The following is a 17,903-nucleotide window of genomic DNA, read 5'->3' as shown; positions in this document are numbered from 1 at the left end:
CTGTGTGTACATGATAAACGGCAAATCTGTATGAAGCTGCTCATTTAACAGAACTCAGTAAGACAAAATATCAATCCAGTGTGTCCAGTTCTTGGAAAAAAAACTGCTTTTTACAAGTTACACGAGTGAAAAAACCCCGAGAAACAAGAGTGCTAACATGGTTAGAGGTTATCATTTGCAGTGTGGAGGATGTTTATCTTTGTTTTCATCTTTAACGAGGAGTGTGAAGGGGCTTGGGACGTGCACTGCAACCTCTTCATCTATTATGTATATTAAGTGAACTGTAACACGCCAAACCACTTAGCCATGGCAGTGAGAAAGCACCGGGCAAAGCTCTGTGCTGCAAATCCGAGATGTCAGCTGGCATCATGGGTACGGTTTCATTTTGAAAAGACTCGAGTGAGTGATGAAGGATTAAATTTCAGTTAGATGGAAGTATCTTTCTCTTCCTCTCTCGCTCCATGACAAGTCTATCATTTTCAGAAGAAGCTCTCTCTCTCTCTCTCTCTCTATCTTAGGCAGCTTAGTAATATTTTACAGTTGGAAAATGAGTAACCTGATACCCCAGAAGATGTTGATTAATTTTCTATATATAACATCAGCTCTGGCAAATCACAGGTGTATAGGGACTTGTATAGTGGACACTAACAGATTAACTACGTATGTAATTGTTGCTATGAAAGGAGTTTTGTTGTTTAGGAAGGAGTCTCCAGTGTCAGTGCTTGATTTCTCTTGTTGTTTCTCTCTAACCTGACCATATGTATTGTTTTCTCGTGTAACTTCAATAGAGGGGAAAAAAGAAAAGATGGTGAGGGAACTAATGTTTATAGCTGTAGCTATACTAGAAATGATAACAGAAACTAAACTAAGTTGTCCCTCTATGAATAAATCCATAATTAAAATATATGATATACTTTTTAAATAAAATAAATGCAATTCTAAATAAGAATATAAATAAAGGGAATATAACGTCGGAAATTGCTGTGGCGTAAGAGGAATAAAACATTTCAGTCACATTTCTTCACTGTCATTGATTAATTTCCTGTTACGGCCCACCATACCATTACCCCATATTACACTTAACAGATGTCATTTGAAAGAATAATTAAAAAAAGGATAGACGTTCATTTACTTATAAGCTTAAGAAACCAACCAAGAAAAAGAAGCAACTAGGTGGAAAAGAAAATCATAATTAAGTGACTGTCAGTGCTATCAGACTTTGCCAGCACTGAGCTGTGTGCGTGTGTGTGTGTGTGTAGTCCCTATGAGGAAAACAGAATTAAATTAAATTAAATTAAATTAAATTAAATTAAATTAAATTAAATTAAATTAAATTAAATTAAATTAAATTAAATTAAATTAAATTTAAAAAATTTAAAAAATTTAAATTGTTAAATAACCTTATTTTACTTTATTATAAATAAATAAATAAATAAATAAATAAATAAATAAATAAATAAATAAATAAATAAATTAAAAAAAAGATCCTTTGGTCAGCATGAATTAGCTCCATTAATAAATATGTCAGTGGAAGGTTCTCATAAGAATGAACAAACGTGTGTGTGTGTGTGTGTGTGTGTGTAAGGGAAGAGGCTGTTAAAAACAGCTCATTCAAGTAAATGTTTAATAGCCTGAAGCCCCTCCACCCTCCTCCCTTTTTGTCCCCAGACCCACCCTGATCATGTTATTTTAATTGTAGTCAAGTGTTTTAAAACTCCAGAAGAAAAGCAATTATGCTAATCTCTCTGCTCGCTCATCAATCATTTCCAATGGAGCTGTCTGAGCTGCGTGGTGAAGTCCTCTCCAGGCAGGCAGGTGTTCCTCTGCTCATTAAAGTGAGAGAGAGCCCGAGGCTGGCCACTTCCTTCACCGTGCAGGAGAGAGTGTGAAGGAGGAGTGTGAGAGGTGGAGCACACTGCTGCTTCATCACTGAGCACATGCATTAGACCTCATCTTTACCTTTCAAACAGCCCGTATGAGGATGTGCAGGAGTTCAATAGCATGAGACGCGTCTGCTGATGGTTTTATTTTTGTTCCTGTAAAGTGTCTGCACGTTGTATTGTTTTTTTTTGTTTGCATTTTCATGTTGTGGAGAGAGACCCAACAAATCAGCTGCAGTTTATCTGAAGTGAATCGAAGCTTTAATCGGATTTTCCTCCACGCCGCACGAAGAGCTGATGACCTGATGACTTTTGCACTGAGATGCGTTCTTCCCTTTCATCTCCTCAGGCATGTCATACACTGAGTTTGGCTACTCATATTCAGCAGCTCCCCAGGTGAGTATCTTTTTCATGCTTATGTACAATTTCTAAATAAAGTTGAAACATTTGCTTTATTTTATATTTTTGTGGAAAAGAATTTCACTGTACAAGGAGCTTCTGTCTATGATGATAAAGTTCTTGAATCACTTATGCATCCATGCAAACGGTGAAACGGTGCCGTGTTTCACAATAACGTGTTTGATTCTTTATCTCTGCGTCTGTGACGTTGCACAAATGCATTAAGTAAATTCCTCACAGCTCTTCATTCAATTGCTTCACTGCATCTTAACAGTATAAGCTTATGCAATGTGGCTTTAGATGCTGTTGCTCAATTTATGCCAAAAATAAATTCTTAAAATGAGAACAAATAGCCACAAGAAGAAAACTTGCTTGACATTAGAAAGAGAGAAGGTTAAAAATATGCTGAATGATCATATATTTAGTTAATTATTATTATTTATTAGGAAATGTTAGATATCTGACCTATTGATGATATTTTCACTTGCTAAGATGACTTTTTTTGGATTGCCTGTATTATTACTACAATTTAGGAAATAAATATGTATGTTAAGAGTTAATAGTTCACTTAACCAACTTAATTTAACCAAATATTAATGACCTCTGCCAAATAATTCTATACTTTAGACTCTCAGAAATGAAGGGATGATGTGGTACCATGAAGGCATTTTTAGTGTACATTTTAATAATAATAATTTAAGGTATATCATTAGACCTTGGAAACCATTGGCTTACCTGCAAATAGCTTTAATTACACCTTCCCAGGTGAAAAGAAAAGCAGAATACTCTTGATGGTGTCACCTGAGCAGCTTTTGAAACGTGTACTTTGGTACTTTTGAGAGTGACAGATATATAAAACATTTTGGTATCCAAACATCTTGACATACTTCTAACATATATTCTGGTGACCTGAGTAACTGCCCTGAAACTAATGGATTTAGTACAACAGTAATTATGTTTGGATCCAGTGAGAGCTTCCTGGAGTTTACCAGGTTAAAACCAATGAAAAGCAAATGCAAGTATAAGTTTTAATGAAAGTTGTCTGGTTCCTCTACCTTTACAGATCCTGTTATCCTCTAATACTCTGGGTTCCTGCTACGAGTCCGGGAGCGATTCTCCATTCGATTCTGCGCAGACTTCCCTCTACTGCCCGGTGTACGAGGGCACGTTGGTGACATCCACCAGACACGACCTCACCTCTCCGTATGAGAACGGATACACGAAAGATCACGGGACATACTGTTCATACAGAACGGATTCGACATGCCTGTATTCCCTGGTATGGGTTTGGTTGGTGTTTGCTGAGATGTATGCCACAAAAAACAATTTCTGAGCAGAAATGATACTGTAATTAAAACAGAAAGTGTTCATTTAAAGGGTTTTTTTTTGTTGTGTTGGTTATTTTGATGGATTGCAGTATATATCTTTGGAATATCTGAGCTTCAGTGTAGTGTTTATCTGTCAATGGAACAAAAGTATTATATACTGCACACACACACACACACACACACACACCCATGGTTGTTTATATACAGTCTTAAAATGCTTTATCAAGCTTTTATTTAATTTCTAAATATGTTTTCCTCCTAGGGTAAAATCAGAGAGAAAGGAGACTCAGGAACGGCAAGTACAAGGATCACACATGGGTCAACTTATTACTCCTACAATCACCCATTTGGATACCAGTATGACTCATATGGGTAAGATATACAGTATACGAGTGGATATCTAATCTGATTTGATAAGATTTCCAATAAAACTGTGGTTTGGGGTTTTTGAAAGCCCTCTGTGTAAGTGAGCTCTTGGTATTGGGTGTTTAGGTATGGATCTGTGGATGTTAACACGAGAAGGAAGAACGCAACCAGAGAGACCACCAGCACCCTGAAAGCCTGGCTTCAGGAGCACAAAAAGAACCCGTATCCCACCAAAGGAGAAAAGATCATGCTGGCTATAATCACCAAAATGACCTTGACACAGGTGTCCACGTGGTTCGCCAACGCGCGGCGTAGACTTAAGAAAGAGAACAAAATGACATGGTCTCCACGCAACAAGACCTCAGAGGAGCGAGGATGCGAAGAGGAAGCAGAGAATATCGAAGGGGAGCCCATTAAATCTGAGAAGGAGTTTGATGGTTTGTTGTATTTTACATTGAACCCGTAAATATATTATAAAGACTTAATAAAAACAAGATTCTCCAGAGAAATGCTTTCAAAGAAGCATTTTTTCCAAAAAATCTTTTGTTGGTGATTACGACATGGGAAGATCATGAATACTAAAATCACTATATTCTACCTTTATATGGAAAAATGTACAGTGATTACTGTAGGAAAAAAGAATTATAGACTGAAATGTTTTGTAGAGAGACTAAAGTGGTCCTTCTATGGGTGCATAGGTGTTACCAATGAATTGCTTCAATATAAGATTGTTTCCTCTCAAGCTGTTTATAAAAATAAATACATAAATAAATAACTCTTCCTTTATTCCAGAGAACCCAAGGTTGGATGATGCAGATCCAGCACAAAGCGATTTGGAAGATTTCACCGACCTCACTGAGTCAGACGCCTCTGAATGTGAACCGAAACCTTTGTTACCCATGAGCGCTCATGCCATACCACAGAACTGTCCAGGTTATCGACTCAGAGAACCTCTGCTACATGAGTCTCCTCCTGATACAAGGTACAACGGTTTTGAGAAAACCTGCTCAGAATCAACGACTGAAGATAGCCCCTACCCTGAACAAGACGAGGTCAAGCCAAAAATCTGGTCGCTTGCACAAACAGCCACGTCGTTAAATCAGGCAGATTACACATCGTGCATGCACAGGGGTCGAGGCGGGCGCTCGTCCTCCACAGACTGCCATTTAGACTTAGAGGACTCTCCTTTCACCAGCCTGAGAAACTGGGTAGATGGCATGTTTCATGATCCATTGCTAAGGCAAAGCGACTTGAACCAGACTTTTTCCAGCTCTTCAAATTTATGGATGTTAGAGAACAGATTCCATGAACTGACAGATTGCGTTCCCTCGTCCCAGATCACATGATCAACCAGGAAAGTGCATTGTTTTTATTAAGCTACTAAACCAACACAGTATTTTATTTATGAAAAGGTACGCCTTTAATCTACACTGCAGCACTAAAGCACCATTGCAAATGCTAATGTTAAGAAGAAGCACAAATGCACAATTAGGAAATATACATTTTAATATAAAGATAGATTTAGAAGAAATTGTTCCATTTTCAGCTTACGGAAATGCTCATAGGTATATGCCATGTTTTTTTCCCTTATAACCATTTCAACAATTTTTTGTGTTGTTGGCTGTCCAAAAAAAAAACAAACAAACAAAAAAAAAAAACACTTTCTGTCTCGTCCTTCTCCTTTTTCTTGATTTTTCTTTTTTCTGTATTTGCAAGAGTGTATACATTGGCATGCAATCATGATGTTTGAATATAAACGAATAAACTTCAAAAAATCATATGTCGCTTTCCATCCAGTGCCTGCTTGAAGAGAACAAACATTTATTTGCTCAATACAATTACAGATATTTTGGGGTTGTTATATGTGTATTATATTACTATGTGTACAGAAGCTTTACACGAAAGTTGATTGTTGGTCAAATTCCTATTCATTACACAAAATGATCTCTTATGCTATAACCTATGAGAGTCAAAGACTCCTTTTTAACTCTAATATCAATAATAATGTAGCATGGTGGCTTAGTGGTTAGCACGTGCCTGCATGGGTTTACTCTGGGTACTACGGTTTCCTTCCACAGTCCAAAAACATGTACATTAGGTCGATTGGTAATTCTAAATTGCCCATAGGAGTGAGTGTAAGTGTGTGTGGTTGTCTGTCTATGTGTGTGGCCCTGTGATGGACTGGTGACCTGTCCAGGGTGTACCCCTGCCTTTCGCCCAATGTGTGCTGGGATAGGCTCCAGCAGATCCCCGTGACCCTAATTAGGAATAAAGCGGGTATAGACAATGGATGGATGGATGGATGGATAAATAATACGGACGCTCATTACATTATTTTATGAATTAATACAACAAAAAAATTATTAGACTCATTCTTTATTATCTACTATTATTTGTGGTATTTGTTGGGCATATAAACCACCTGGATGTTCATCACAGACCCCTGGGTGTAACCTGGAACCCACTTTAAGAGCCACTGACCTAAAGTACACATTTGTAAATATTCCAGCCAGTACATCCAGCACTTTATACTTAATTTACTGGGGATTGTATCAGTAATGGATTTGTGGCTTGGAATGTATATAAACCTGCTTTAACAGCAAGTGTTTAAACTACTATTGATTAAGGACAGCTACTGGAGAAATGCCCAGGAGAGCGAGTTCAGTCATGGGGAGGAATTTTTCAGGTTTAATTAAACATTTCCAAAAAGAAAAAAGAAATCCAAGTGTTTCGAGCTTGTTCCAAAGTAAATACCCAACTGAATGCCTGAACATCGAAGGCTTAATTTGCTTTCTAAATATCATTCCATCATTGTTTATTTAAATAACTTTATATGATATTAGAGATTTATACGATATACATTTACATTCATGCCATTTGTCAGCCCTCCTTATCCAGAGTGACGTACAAAAGTGCTACGATTTTGTCCAGAAATTTCCTCTAGAAGAAATTTATGTTGACGCAACATAGGCTGAATCCCAAATACCACCTAGTACAACATGTAGTGTTTCTGTATATTTAGAATAGATGTTTTTATAAAAACCCGAATGTACACTGGGTTAAAATTAGGTTTGGGCAATAGAGCAGGTAGTTGAGGTGTTTAATGTCCTACATATTTATGGCGGCATCCAAAATGTGAAATGCTTCAGGGTAGACAATTAGAGACAATGCGACTGCTGTGAGAGCGGATTTGCTTGTGCTTTATTTTCTTTTAGTTTTGAAACTCCGGCACGGTGATGAGGATAAAGTATTCAGGAGAAGTCTGCCACAGCCATGAGTGGAATTAACTATTTCAATTTAAATAATTCAGGATGAACTCGCCGGAGAATTTCATTCTTCTTCGGTATTATAAATAAGTTATATCTGCAGTAATAAATAAATACATCTGGCCTCTTTAGAAAGTTGGTTACTTTGCTGTGGGTCGTATTAAAGAAAATGGGGCAGCAGTCTCAAAAACACAACAGGAAGAGGGAGGGATTTTGCACGACGTCATGGGATGTTATACTGGTAGCAGCAGCAGTGTTTCCCTTCCTTTATCCTTCACTTCAGCTACACTTCTTTGCTTTTACAGCTATATATTCCATATATAATCTATCATTTACTCACATGTTTAGCATGAAGTTTTGTTTGATTGTATAAATCAAAGCATGCCATATACATTTCTAAATTTATTGCCTTTGTTTTTAACAGATATATTACTGTAATCTACAGTATAATCCATTTTAACAAACTCACTGTATTTTATTGGTTAATAAAGTCTATGTCCAGTTGGTGGAAAGATTTTCTTAGAAAATTTGAAGTAAAACTCAAACCAAGTGTATTTGCAGTTGACAGAAAGAAAGAACTGATGTAAAAGATGTTCTGTATAAGATGTTTTAGGGTCTTTTGCATGTTTTTTACATTACAATTCAAAATTCATGTATCATTTTAAATTATTGATTGATTGATTGATTGATTGATTGATTGATTGATTGATTGATTGATTGATTGATTGACTATGTAATCACACTATCCAGGTCACCCAGATGAGTCTGGTTCCTTTCAAGGTTTCTTCCTTATATCGCCTTAGGAAGTCTTTAAAGTTACCAGGATCTTCATCTTTCGTGTTATTAAGGCTAACATTTCATTGCACTAGTTTGTTTAGTAAGTAGCTAGCTAGCTAAGTTCGACAGCTAACTGGTAACTTACTATCATGTTAATCTTTGCTACGTTAGCTGATGCTATTAATTACCATGTAAGTGCAGGATGTTGTGATAATCTAGCTCATTATCGGTCAGTACACCCAGATTTTCATGAATTGTAAGCTAGTTCGTCCATGTTAGCCAGGCTAACAGGCTTCCTGCTAGGTCTTCTGTATATATTTATCCTTGGGTTATATTTGCTACACTTACACTACTTTGCTGATATTATTGAGGCTAGGGTGTTTAATCAAATATTAGAGAAAGAATTATTGTAGAAAGAAAAGCCAGCAGAAATGAAGTCATCTGCTGATTAATGCATAGTTTTATGATATTGTGAGCACTGAGCACTTTATTAGGAACACCTACATGGCTTCACATTCATGTCATTCTCTAATCAGCCAGTCATGTGGCAGCAGCACAATGCATACAATCATGTAGATACAGGTAATGTTAATCAACCATCAGAACAGGAAAAATGTGATCTCAATGATTTTGACCATGGCATGACTGGTGCCGAACAGCCTGGTCTGAGCTGATATCCTGGGAATTTCACACACAACAGTCTCTAGAGTTCACTCAAAATGATGAAGAAACATCCAGTGAGAAGCAGCTCTTTGAACTGAAATGCCTTGTTGAGGAGAGAGGTCAATAGAGAATGACCAAGCTGGTTCAATCTGCTACAGTACCTCAGATAACTACTCTATATGATTGTGGTGAGCAGAAAAGCATCTCAGAATGCACAACATGTCAAACCATGATCTACAACAGCAGAAGATCACATCCTCTTCTGAGGAGTGTATATCATATTCTATTAGTATAGGTAATGTACAATAAGGTCCATTTTATATACGGAATAACATGCCACAACTGTAAAATACAGGTATTCCCATAATACCACACATTTAATATATTACACCGGGCTGGGCAAAGCAATTTATTGTAGATTTTTTACACTGTATCTACAGTGCATTAGAGCAATGTAATAACCACCCACATCCTCCTATATACAGTATTTCCTGTTTCCTTTTCAAACCCCATGAATAATACAAATTGTGATTTTCCATGCAGCAAAATTCACATGCTCGGTTTCACTCAAAAGATTTCCCTCTGAGCAATGTTTGAACTAGCCGCTCAGCTACAATGTAGAAACCCTTAATGATGAAACCTTTCCGTTCCCTATCACACACACTGGACAGGACATAGTGCCGATTCGGGTTAATAAGCATCACACTGTCTCTTGCTTTCTGTCACTGGCCCCAATTATAGCAGCATGGCTGCTTCTTTTCCGACCTGAGAGCCTCAGGCTGGAAAACTCGGTTCCACTGAACGCACCACCAGAGACTCGGACGCCTCACGCACAACGCCACTGAGCCAATTTGGCATGCCAGCAGAGAACATTCTTTATGAAATATATATACGATCTTCCTCCAACATGTATTGTTCCGCCCTGCTGTTTCTTATCATGCTGAATCCCCTCTGATGATGGGTAAACGTACCAGGATGGGACTAGAGGCTCTTGTGCTTTAGCTCTAATAGGAGAATATCATTCACATCTCATTCACATCTCTTCGCTATTGTTAGTTTTTTCTTTCATCTCTTACGGAGTCTCAGAGAGACTAAAGAAGTTAAAAAGGGTCAATTATTGGAGTCTGGTATATCGAAAGACTGTAGTGTGTCAAAGCACTTTGTGGAAGCACATTCACACCTTTTACATTTGGAAATCTTGCTCAGTCACTACAGATTTCGAGATTCAGGTTCTGCCAAAAACCAGCAGACAAGCACTTTCGATTACAACTATAGTATCTACAGTATTTAGGAGACAGATAAACAAATCTTGTAATGATTTTACGATTAAGTGTGTGTGTGTGTGTGTGTGTGTGTGAGAGAGAGAGAGAGAATATGCTTCTGCAGTTTTTTTGCAGTATTTATGTACTATATTATAACCTCAGATAATCCACAACCAAGGTGAGAATTAAATAGATATCTTCTTGCTGAAGGCAAGATCTTCCAACATAGTCACAAATTGATTTGCAATTAAATCCGCTGCCAAACTCAAATCTTTTCCGGGAGCCTTCTCACAGAGCTCTGATACTGATTCCATATGACAAATAAGAGTAGGAGCTGATTGGCCACAGTGATTACCTCCACCACCCTGTGAGAAAGTCTCTGTTCAGACATAGATACCCCCTGTGTCTTTCCTCCTTCCATGGCAGGTGAAGAGTTGGTCAGTTAGACAGAGAATGTTCTAGAGGTTCATGGATACCTGCAAGGTCAATTAATTGCTAAAGAAAAATTGAGAAATATGACCCCAGGTTTAGCTCTAAGATCATTCGAGAGTCATCTGTTCATCAGTAAGTGCAAGGTGAGCAGTTTTGCCACTCATTTTTTAGTGCTTGCAAAAAGGATAATAAATAGGGATTTCAGGTTGGCATCTTGCAAAGGTTCACAGGGAGGGGTCTTAAGGGACTCTCGCCTGCAGATACTTGCCCCCAAAGTGCTGTCTCCTACGATGCTGTGATGTGAGGACATAGATAAGGACTTTCCAGAGTATCTGAGGAATCCAGCAGTGCACCGGACCCAGTCCATAAGGCACCAATTGTGGAACAGCTTCCATCTTAGGGCATACAACACCATACAAAATCCTTAGTCTATACAAAAGCCAGAGGGACAGTTAATTTGGCTGAGGGTTGCAAAATCCATATAGGAATAGTATATCTGTGTGGGAAGGATTATACCAGGATGTTATAAGCACTAGCAAGGGTATCAGTGGGAACTTAGATCTTACCAAAGCTACATTTAGGAGTAGGACTGAGGCGAGTCACCGGATACTGTGCAGCATGGGAAGAGTCATTGCAAGAGGCAGAACAGTGTACAGTAGATGATGAAGCTAGATCATTCTGCCCCAACAGACTGTCCAACTTGGCTCAGGAAAACTGCAACAGGCAATCACTTAACTTGCTATCGGCCAAATAGTCCACCTTGCACTGTAGCATATTGGAGTCTGCTGTGTCCGGCTCTGAGAAAAAGTCAACTGATGCTGTGGGCTGTGGATCCCTATTCAATCTAACTTGGCCCACCACCATTTAAAGGACGGCTTCATGGTTAGATCAGAGTAAAAGATACAACCTAGGAGTAATCAATTTAGACTTGGTCTAAATGGTGACTAGATATGAGCATAGGGGTTAAGTTCATTTCAGGTCAGCATGAAAAAAATACAGGTGTACCTCAAAGAAAGAATAAGAAGCAAGACAGGCCTTTGGGCTAAAATAATGATGACATGAGCTTCTATGCTGTGAAATCTTAGTTCTGGGATTGTCAATTTTTGCTGAGTCAGTTCCTGCAGCTATTTTCTTGGTTTTCTATGCTAGGTGTTTAAGACTCTAGTGTTTGAAGCTGCAGTGCCTGTATCAGGATCTCTACAGAGGAGATGCCTGAACTGGACACTCCTTTATGGTCAGTGCTAACTGGTGTCCGTCTTTCGCATCCAGAGCATTCCAACACACTTTCAGTTCATTTGCTCTGGAACTGTGCTGCGATTCCCGTGAACATGAACACAACTCGTACAACCCGGGTCTGCACTTGTTCAGGAAGTAAAGTAACCTGTGTTTGTGTTTTGGCTGGTGATGACATAATTAGTTTCAAATGAGTCTGAAACCTGCCCAATGTTGCAGGGGCACCAGGAATCACACTTGGAACTGAACCACAGAACAGAAAAGGTGCCCAGTTTGAAACAAAAAACTCAAGACAAGGTACATAGTTTCAGAGCTGCAATGATAGAAATGGCAATACTTTACTACAAGATACCAAAAACTGAAGATATTAAATCAGTGAGGCAGTGGAGAAGCTGTGTGAATGAGGTGAATGAGTATTGTGATGATGGGGCCCTCTGGTGGTGAAGGATGGAACTGTCAGCTGAGACCAAGACACAATTTAAAGCAAACTTTATTTTGTTATTTAAACTAATAATAATAATAATAATAATAATAATAATAATAATAATAATAATAATAATAATAATAATAATAATAATAATAATAATAAAAGCTAAAAATGCTTATAATGTTGAATATATTTTCTGGAAATTCAGCATACATGTGTAATGATTTGTATTTGATATCCACTTGCCTGTTTTTCCTGCTTCTAACACATCAACTTTGAGAACAAAATGTTCACTTGCTCTATTGTATATTGTATATATTGTATATAAATCGATCCGCCATAACATTATGACCAGTGAGAGGTGAAGTGAATAAGACTGATGATCTCCTCATCATAGCACCTGTTAGTGGGTGGGATATATTAAGCAGCAAGTGAACATTTTGTCCTCAAAGTTGATGTGTTAGAAGCAGGAAAAATGGACAAGCGTAAGGATTTGAGCGAGTTTGACGAAGGGCCAAATTGTGATGGATAGACGACTGGATCAGAGCATCTCCAAAACTGCAGGTCTTGTGGGGTGTTCCCAGTCTGCAGTGGTCAGTATCTATCAAAAGTGGTCCAAGTAAGGAACAGTGGTGAACCGGTGACAGGGTCATGGGCGGCCAAGACTCATTAATGCACGTGGGGAGCGAAGGCTGATATGTACAGTACATATTAGCTACATATGGCCAAGAATCATGGATGACTGTCTCAACCCCATAATCATTAACATCATCCACATTCAGCACTAGCATGTTGTGATTAAATACATCAAAAATAGAAACGTGAATGCTCCATTAATAGTAACTATTCAGGATTTAAGATTTTTTTAGTAACAGTCATGTTCATGAACTATAACTGACTCTGGAGTTTTTTCACAGGTTTAGGACTTGCTGTTAGTTATGAGTAGAAGCAAATACATAAGGAATCAGGAAGTATTCATGAACTGAAATGCAGACAAATAGCTCCATCTAGCTGTAGGAAAAAATCAGTAGTTTATAAGAGGGTTACACTACACATTTCAGTATTTTCTCCTTTTTGTGCCAGTATTGTTGTTATAGTGGATCATTTCGTCCGCATGTTTGAGGCATGGAAAAAAAATGGTTCTGGTCATGTGGTCAGTTTCATCATTGATGTAAAAATGCAGAGAATAAAAGATCATGAGCTCAAATTATTATTATTTTTGTTTGTTTTGCTGTTGTAATGAGGCAAAATGTGAGGCATATTTTGCCCTGCCAGCTTTCAGTCTGAACACAGATATCTTCATGGAATAAAGAGAAACACACATTATGAAATATTACATAGTTAAAATATGAAGAATCATTTTACCTACATCACCCAACACTAGCAAGTATATTTTAAGCAAAGGTTAAAGAAAATGCTAGGTTGGGATTCAGTAGATAATGTGATTGTGTGTTAATAATGTGCAGATTAATGAAAACCATAAAAATTGCATATCTTTAAATCAATTGTATGATTTTATTATACAGGAAACCACACAGGTCAAAGGGAATAATTTATAATCAACAGAGAAAAGAGGACAGGAGAAGTTTCAGTGGTGGTGTTTCTGCTGAAACTGACGTCCGCAGTATCCACACGTACCCACTTTGGTCATTTTGTCCTGTGAAAACATGTTAAATGTCAAAAGTATTGAAACGTTTAACACTTCATAGATTTCCTGCGATACTGAGCCAAGCAAAGAAGTGCACATTTATCTGTTCTTTGCATTTCTGCAATATAATGAGATAAAGACGTGTTTATTTATCGAATAGCTGGATTACCAGGTTGATATAAACTTTAGGATGGCCCAGAGCTCCTCCACCTCCATCACAGGACATCACTCGAGCTTCCACATTGGATACCGGCTCCTCCGCAACCAGGTTTATAGCAAAATTCTGATTCACCTGTGCAGTAAAGACGCAAACGACGATTTCACAACACAGTAATTAACATCATGTTCATTATTTAAACAGAAAGAAGTGTTACCTCTTTTTGTCTCCCCACAAATCTTGCTCTTCTTACATCATTTTCATCATAAACCTGCAGAAACAGGAAATCCCAGACATTTAACATACGCTTGTCCATAAATAGACTGTTTCTATGTTCCAGTGCATGAGAATTCGGGATCTTCTTCGTTGTCTCTCAATTTAATTTATTCCCGGCTTTGTGATTAAGATATGTGGTATGGTATAACCTAAGGGTAGTTATATTCATACAGAGTGCAGCATACTGAAACTACAGCAGTGTAATACACTCGATGTCTGCCCTCTTCCTCATACATGACCTCACAGATGCTGCTGATTGGCTAGTGTTGCTCTGATTGACAGGTGGGGGAGAGTATAATCCCCTCCCACCTACAGAACACACAATTTTCTCTTATTGTGTCATTCTGTAATATTTTTATTCTAGCAGTACATGCTGTCATATACGCTATATGTGCCGTATTTTCCACAAGTAACGTCGCTCATTTATTAGCTGAGAATTTATTCTCTATATTTTTGCCTTCATAATAATAATAATAATTTAACGCTACATGAAACAGTAGCGTTAAAAAAACCTAACCCTAACCATGAAATAAAACAAAAATAAAAATATATAATCGCATATTTTAAATCTCTGAACCGAAACGTTATAACCCCAGGTTGTAACCAATAACAGATATTAACAAGAGTCTTTCCCCACCCATATTTCGACAAGTCCCGCCTTCCTAAATTCGGATTGGTCAATCACAGCTCACGCTAGCCAATCCGTGAGCCGAACGATTTTGAGAATGAACACCGAACCAATCCTAGTTCCGGAGGTGTGATTTGTCATAACCCAAACCAGGTGGGAAAAAAACATAATGCTAACGTTTAGCATGAAGCTGGATTTTATAGCTTATAGAAATGAACCACACATTAATCAGCGCTACCTGTCCCGTGTGAGTGATTTTTTCTCCGTAGCTGGAAACAGGAACACTGTATCGCTGAACCGGTACAGGAGAAATTCTTGATGTTGTGAGAAAAGTCCTCGTATTTTTAGCGAAGGACAAGATCTTAGGAAGGGTGGCCGCCATGTTTCTCCCACAAGCCCCCTCCCAGGAGTAGCGTTTATCTCTGTGGCTGTAAAGTGTGTGTTTTATTATTATATTACTCACTGTTGACATCTGCTGTACGGGAGCGGTTCTTTCTTTCTTTCTTTCTTTCTTTCTTTCTTTCTTTCTTTCTTTCTTTCTTTCTTTCTTTCTTTCTTTCTTTCCATTTCAGGTGAAAAAAGACGATTTTATTCAATCATTTGTTTAAATATATTCATTTATTAATGTGTATATTTTATAATTTTGGTTGTTTTTCACTACATCTACACATAGCAGCAATTTGTCCAGTTGTGCTCTTACTACTACTTTTACTTCTTCCTCCTTTATTACTACTAATGGTTTAATCCAGATTAGCCATGAACACTGATACCTCTCATAATATAAACAAATGCAATAACAATAAAAACATCAAAATTTATATAAAATAAATAAATAAATACATCTAAAGCTTGGGTTTCCATCTAGAGTGGAAACATATTAAACCAAAATCTAAATCAGTTTCTTTCTATATTTAGAAATATTTTTTCTTTTCTATAATCTCGAGTAGCGGCATTCATTATTGTTAAGAGTTTCATTCATTTCTACACTATATTGCCAAAGGTTTTGGGACACCCCTCCAAATCATTGTTTTTCAGGGGTTGGGCTTGATCTCTTAGTTCCAGTGGAAGGAACTCTTAATGCTTCAGCATACCAAGACATTTTGGACAATTTCATGCTCCCAACTTTTAGATGACCCCTTGCTGTTCCTGTCCATAAAGACATGGATGAGTGAGTTTGGTGTGGAGGAACTTGACTGGTCCTGACCTCAACATTTTTGGGATGAATTAGAGCGGAGACTGCGAGCCAGGCCAAACACCTGGATTCAATGATGTTATGGGGTGTCCCAAAACTTTTGGCAATATAGTGTATATTTAGAATTGATTGAGGTTCCTGCAAACTGTTCTGTAAAAGTATTTGTAGTGAAATGGTCCTAACAGTGAAAGAACCATTTAACATCATCCAGAAATTATATATTTTTTTATTTGATAAAGTTTGCGCATATTTAATTAGATAAAGCCTCGCTTGGATAAATAAATGTACACATTAGAAATGAACCGGCAAAAAAAATCTGATTGTGATGTTTGTTGTTAAAATAATAAAATTCACCTCCGTTCACCTGCAGCGCGCGCGGACAAAAATCCCACAGAAGAAAACGCAAGTGAAGAAGAACCCTGTCTGGCGCATGCGCACATCCTGACTTTCGCCCTCTCAAAGTCACTGACGTCACAGCGGAAGTAGTGCTGAACTGAAGCATGCGCGTGCACAGAGCTCTAAACTGGATTATCAGTATATAACTTCCAGAATATTGTAATAAATACACAGTTTATAGAGAACAGGTATGTGGATTGCGTTTCCTGTCGTTTAATAGAACTAGATATGTGTCTAATGTAAGCTAATAGAGAATTTGGGACACAGCCTCCAGCTCCAGTGTTCAGGGATCAGGGAGGTTTTAAATGGCTGTGTGTTTCATTTAATCATGAAAAGGTGTGAAATATATTGCTTTGGATTAGGGAGGGATTGTTGCAAGGGTTTGTTGTGTTTTTTTTTTTGCATTGCATGCATGTTCCCAATGTTAATTAACACTGTATACGTACTGCACCCATGCTGGCAATGATCGTTTCCCACAATGCTTTGAGAACCCTGTTTTATTCAGTAGATATATCAAGGGTGTAAATAAAACCTAAAAAGAAACTTATAACAACCTAATGTTTCTTATTGGCTGTCATCTAACAATAAGAGAATGTTGTATTTTCAGGAAAGGTATTGACTTTCTTAACCAAAACAGAACAATGAACAGTGGATATATATATATATATATATATATATATATATATATATATATATATATATATATATAAAACAAAACCCAAGGGGAAATTTCTGTCTTTGGTGTGCAGTTCCACCTCTAAGGCATGTCACGGGTTTATAGTAATGCATTTAAAGTTACGGTTTTTATAGTAACAGCTATATAATCTGCAATAAAGTCACAAGGACTTGTATTGCAGATGCAGGACATAAGCTAAGATTAATAATAAATGGATTATCTTGTAATTTAACAAAGAAAACACTGATATGGTGATCTATCTATCCATCCATCCATCCATCCATTCCTCCCTCCCTCCCTCCCTCCCTCCCAGATGTTTCTTTAATATTTGTGGAAGGAGTCTCCATTGTCAGAGATTTGTGACACTCTGTGTTTTCTTCTTTGTACAGGTGGTGGCGCCATGGCACCTCCGTTTCTCCCTTCTCTGCTCGGGTCCCTGACTCGGCAGCTGTCTCGGGCTGTGCAGCATGCGTCTGTCACCTGTATCCCTGCTGCTGGAGCACATCGCTGCATTTCCACCATCACTGCTGCTGTGGTTCAGGCCAGAGGAAGCTTTCAGGCCCGGCTCATTCCTTTCCGAGCGCCGTTACTCGGACAGAACCAGCACTTCGTTGCTCTGCAGCCTTCGATGGGCATGAAAACCAAAACAGCTCTGAAGAAACGGTGTAAAGACTGCTTTTTTGTACGTCGCCGTGGGCGACTGTATGTCTTTTGCAAGAGCCACCCGAGGCACAAACAGCGGCAGGGGTGAATCTGTTCTGAAGCTTTTCGGATCACTGTTTTTTTCTGTAATAATAAAGTTAAGTGTGAGTGATGAACTTGTAGATCTTTTTTTTTTTGCCCTTTAGATAGATTTCACAGCAATGAGACTTGCATTGCATTTCATATTGCCTTTAG

General features: G+C 38.0%; 3 protein-coding genes across 3 annotated transcripts; 2 read left to right on the top strand and 1 right to left on the bottom strand.

Moving 5' to 3' along the window:
- Window positions 1-1,448: 1,448 nt before the first annotated feature.
- Window positions 1,449-5,700, top strand: irx4b (iroquois homeobox 4b). The gene is made up of 5 exons (XM_058405113.1): window positions 1,449-2,276; window positions 3,343-3,558; window positions 3,870-3,979; window positions 4,100-4,410; window positions 4,766-5,700. Exons 1-5 carry the CDS (start codon window positions 2,232-2,234, stop codon window positions 5,317-5,319), a joined length of 1,236 nt encoding a protein of 411 aa, XP_058261096.1. The 5' UTR covers window positions 1,449-2,231; the 3' UTR covers window positions 5,320-5,700.
- Window positions 5,701-13,524: 7,824 nt separating this feature from the next.
- On the bottom strand, window positions 13,525-15,166 carry ndufs6 (NADH:ubiquinone oxidoreductase subunit S6). Its single transcript, XM_058404501.1, has 4 exons — window positions 14,981-15,166; window positions 14,056-14,109; window positions 13,851-13,973; window positions 13,525-13,690 (listed from the first exon to the last, which is right to left on the bottom strand). Exons 1-4 carry the CDS (start codon window positions 15,122-15,124, stop codon window positions 13,622-13,624), a joined length of 390 nt encoding a protein of 129 aa, XP_058260484.1. The 5' UTR covers window positions 15,125-15,166; the 3' UTR covers window positions 13,525-13,621.
- Window positions 15,167-16,382: 1,216 nt separating this feature from the next.
- mrpl36 (mitochondrial ribosomal protein L36) lies at window positions 16,383-17,824 on the top strand. Its single transcript, XM_058405029.1, has 2 exons — window positions 16,383-16,518; window positions 17,396-17,824. The coding sequence occupies exon 2, from the start codon at window positions 17,407-17,409 to the stop codon at window positions 17,755-17,757; it is 351 nt and encodes a 116-aa protein (XP_058261012.1). The 5' UTR covers window positions 16,383-16,518; window positions 17,396-17,406; the 3' UTR covers window positions 17,758-17,824.
- The last annotated feature ends 79 nt before the right edge of the window (window positions 17,825-17,903 follow it).

This window comes from Hemibagrus wyckioides, linkage group LG12 (assembly GCF_019097595.1).
Source record: "Hemibagrus wyckioides isolate EC202008001 linkage group LG12, SWU_Hwy_1.0, whole genome shotgun sequence".
Taxonomy (NCBI): domain Eukaryota; kingdom Metazoa; phylum Chordata; class Actinopteri; order Siluriformes; family Bagridae; genus Hemibagrus; species Hemibagrus wyckioides.
Note: the sequence above shows the minus strand (reverse complement) of the source record. Positions and strands in the feature narration are given on the sequence as shown.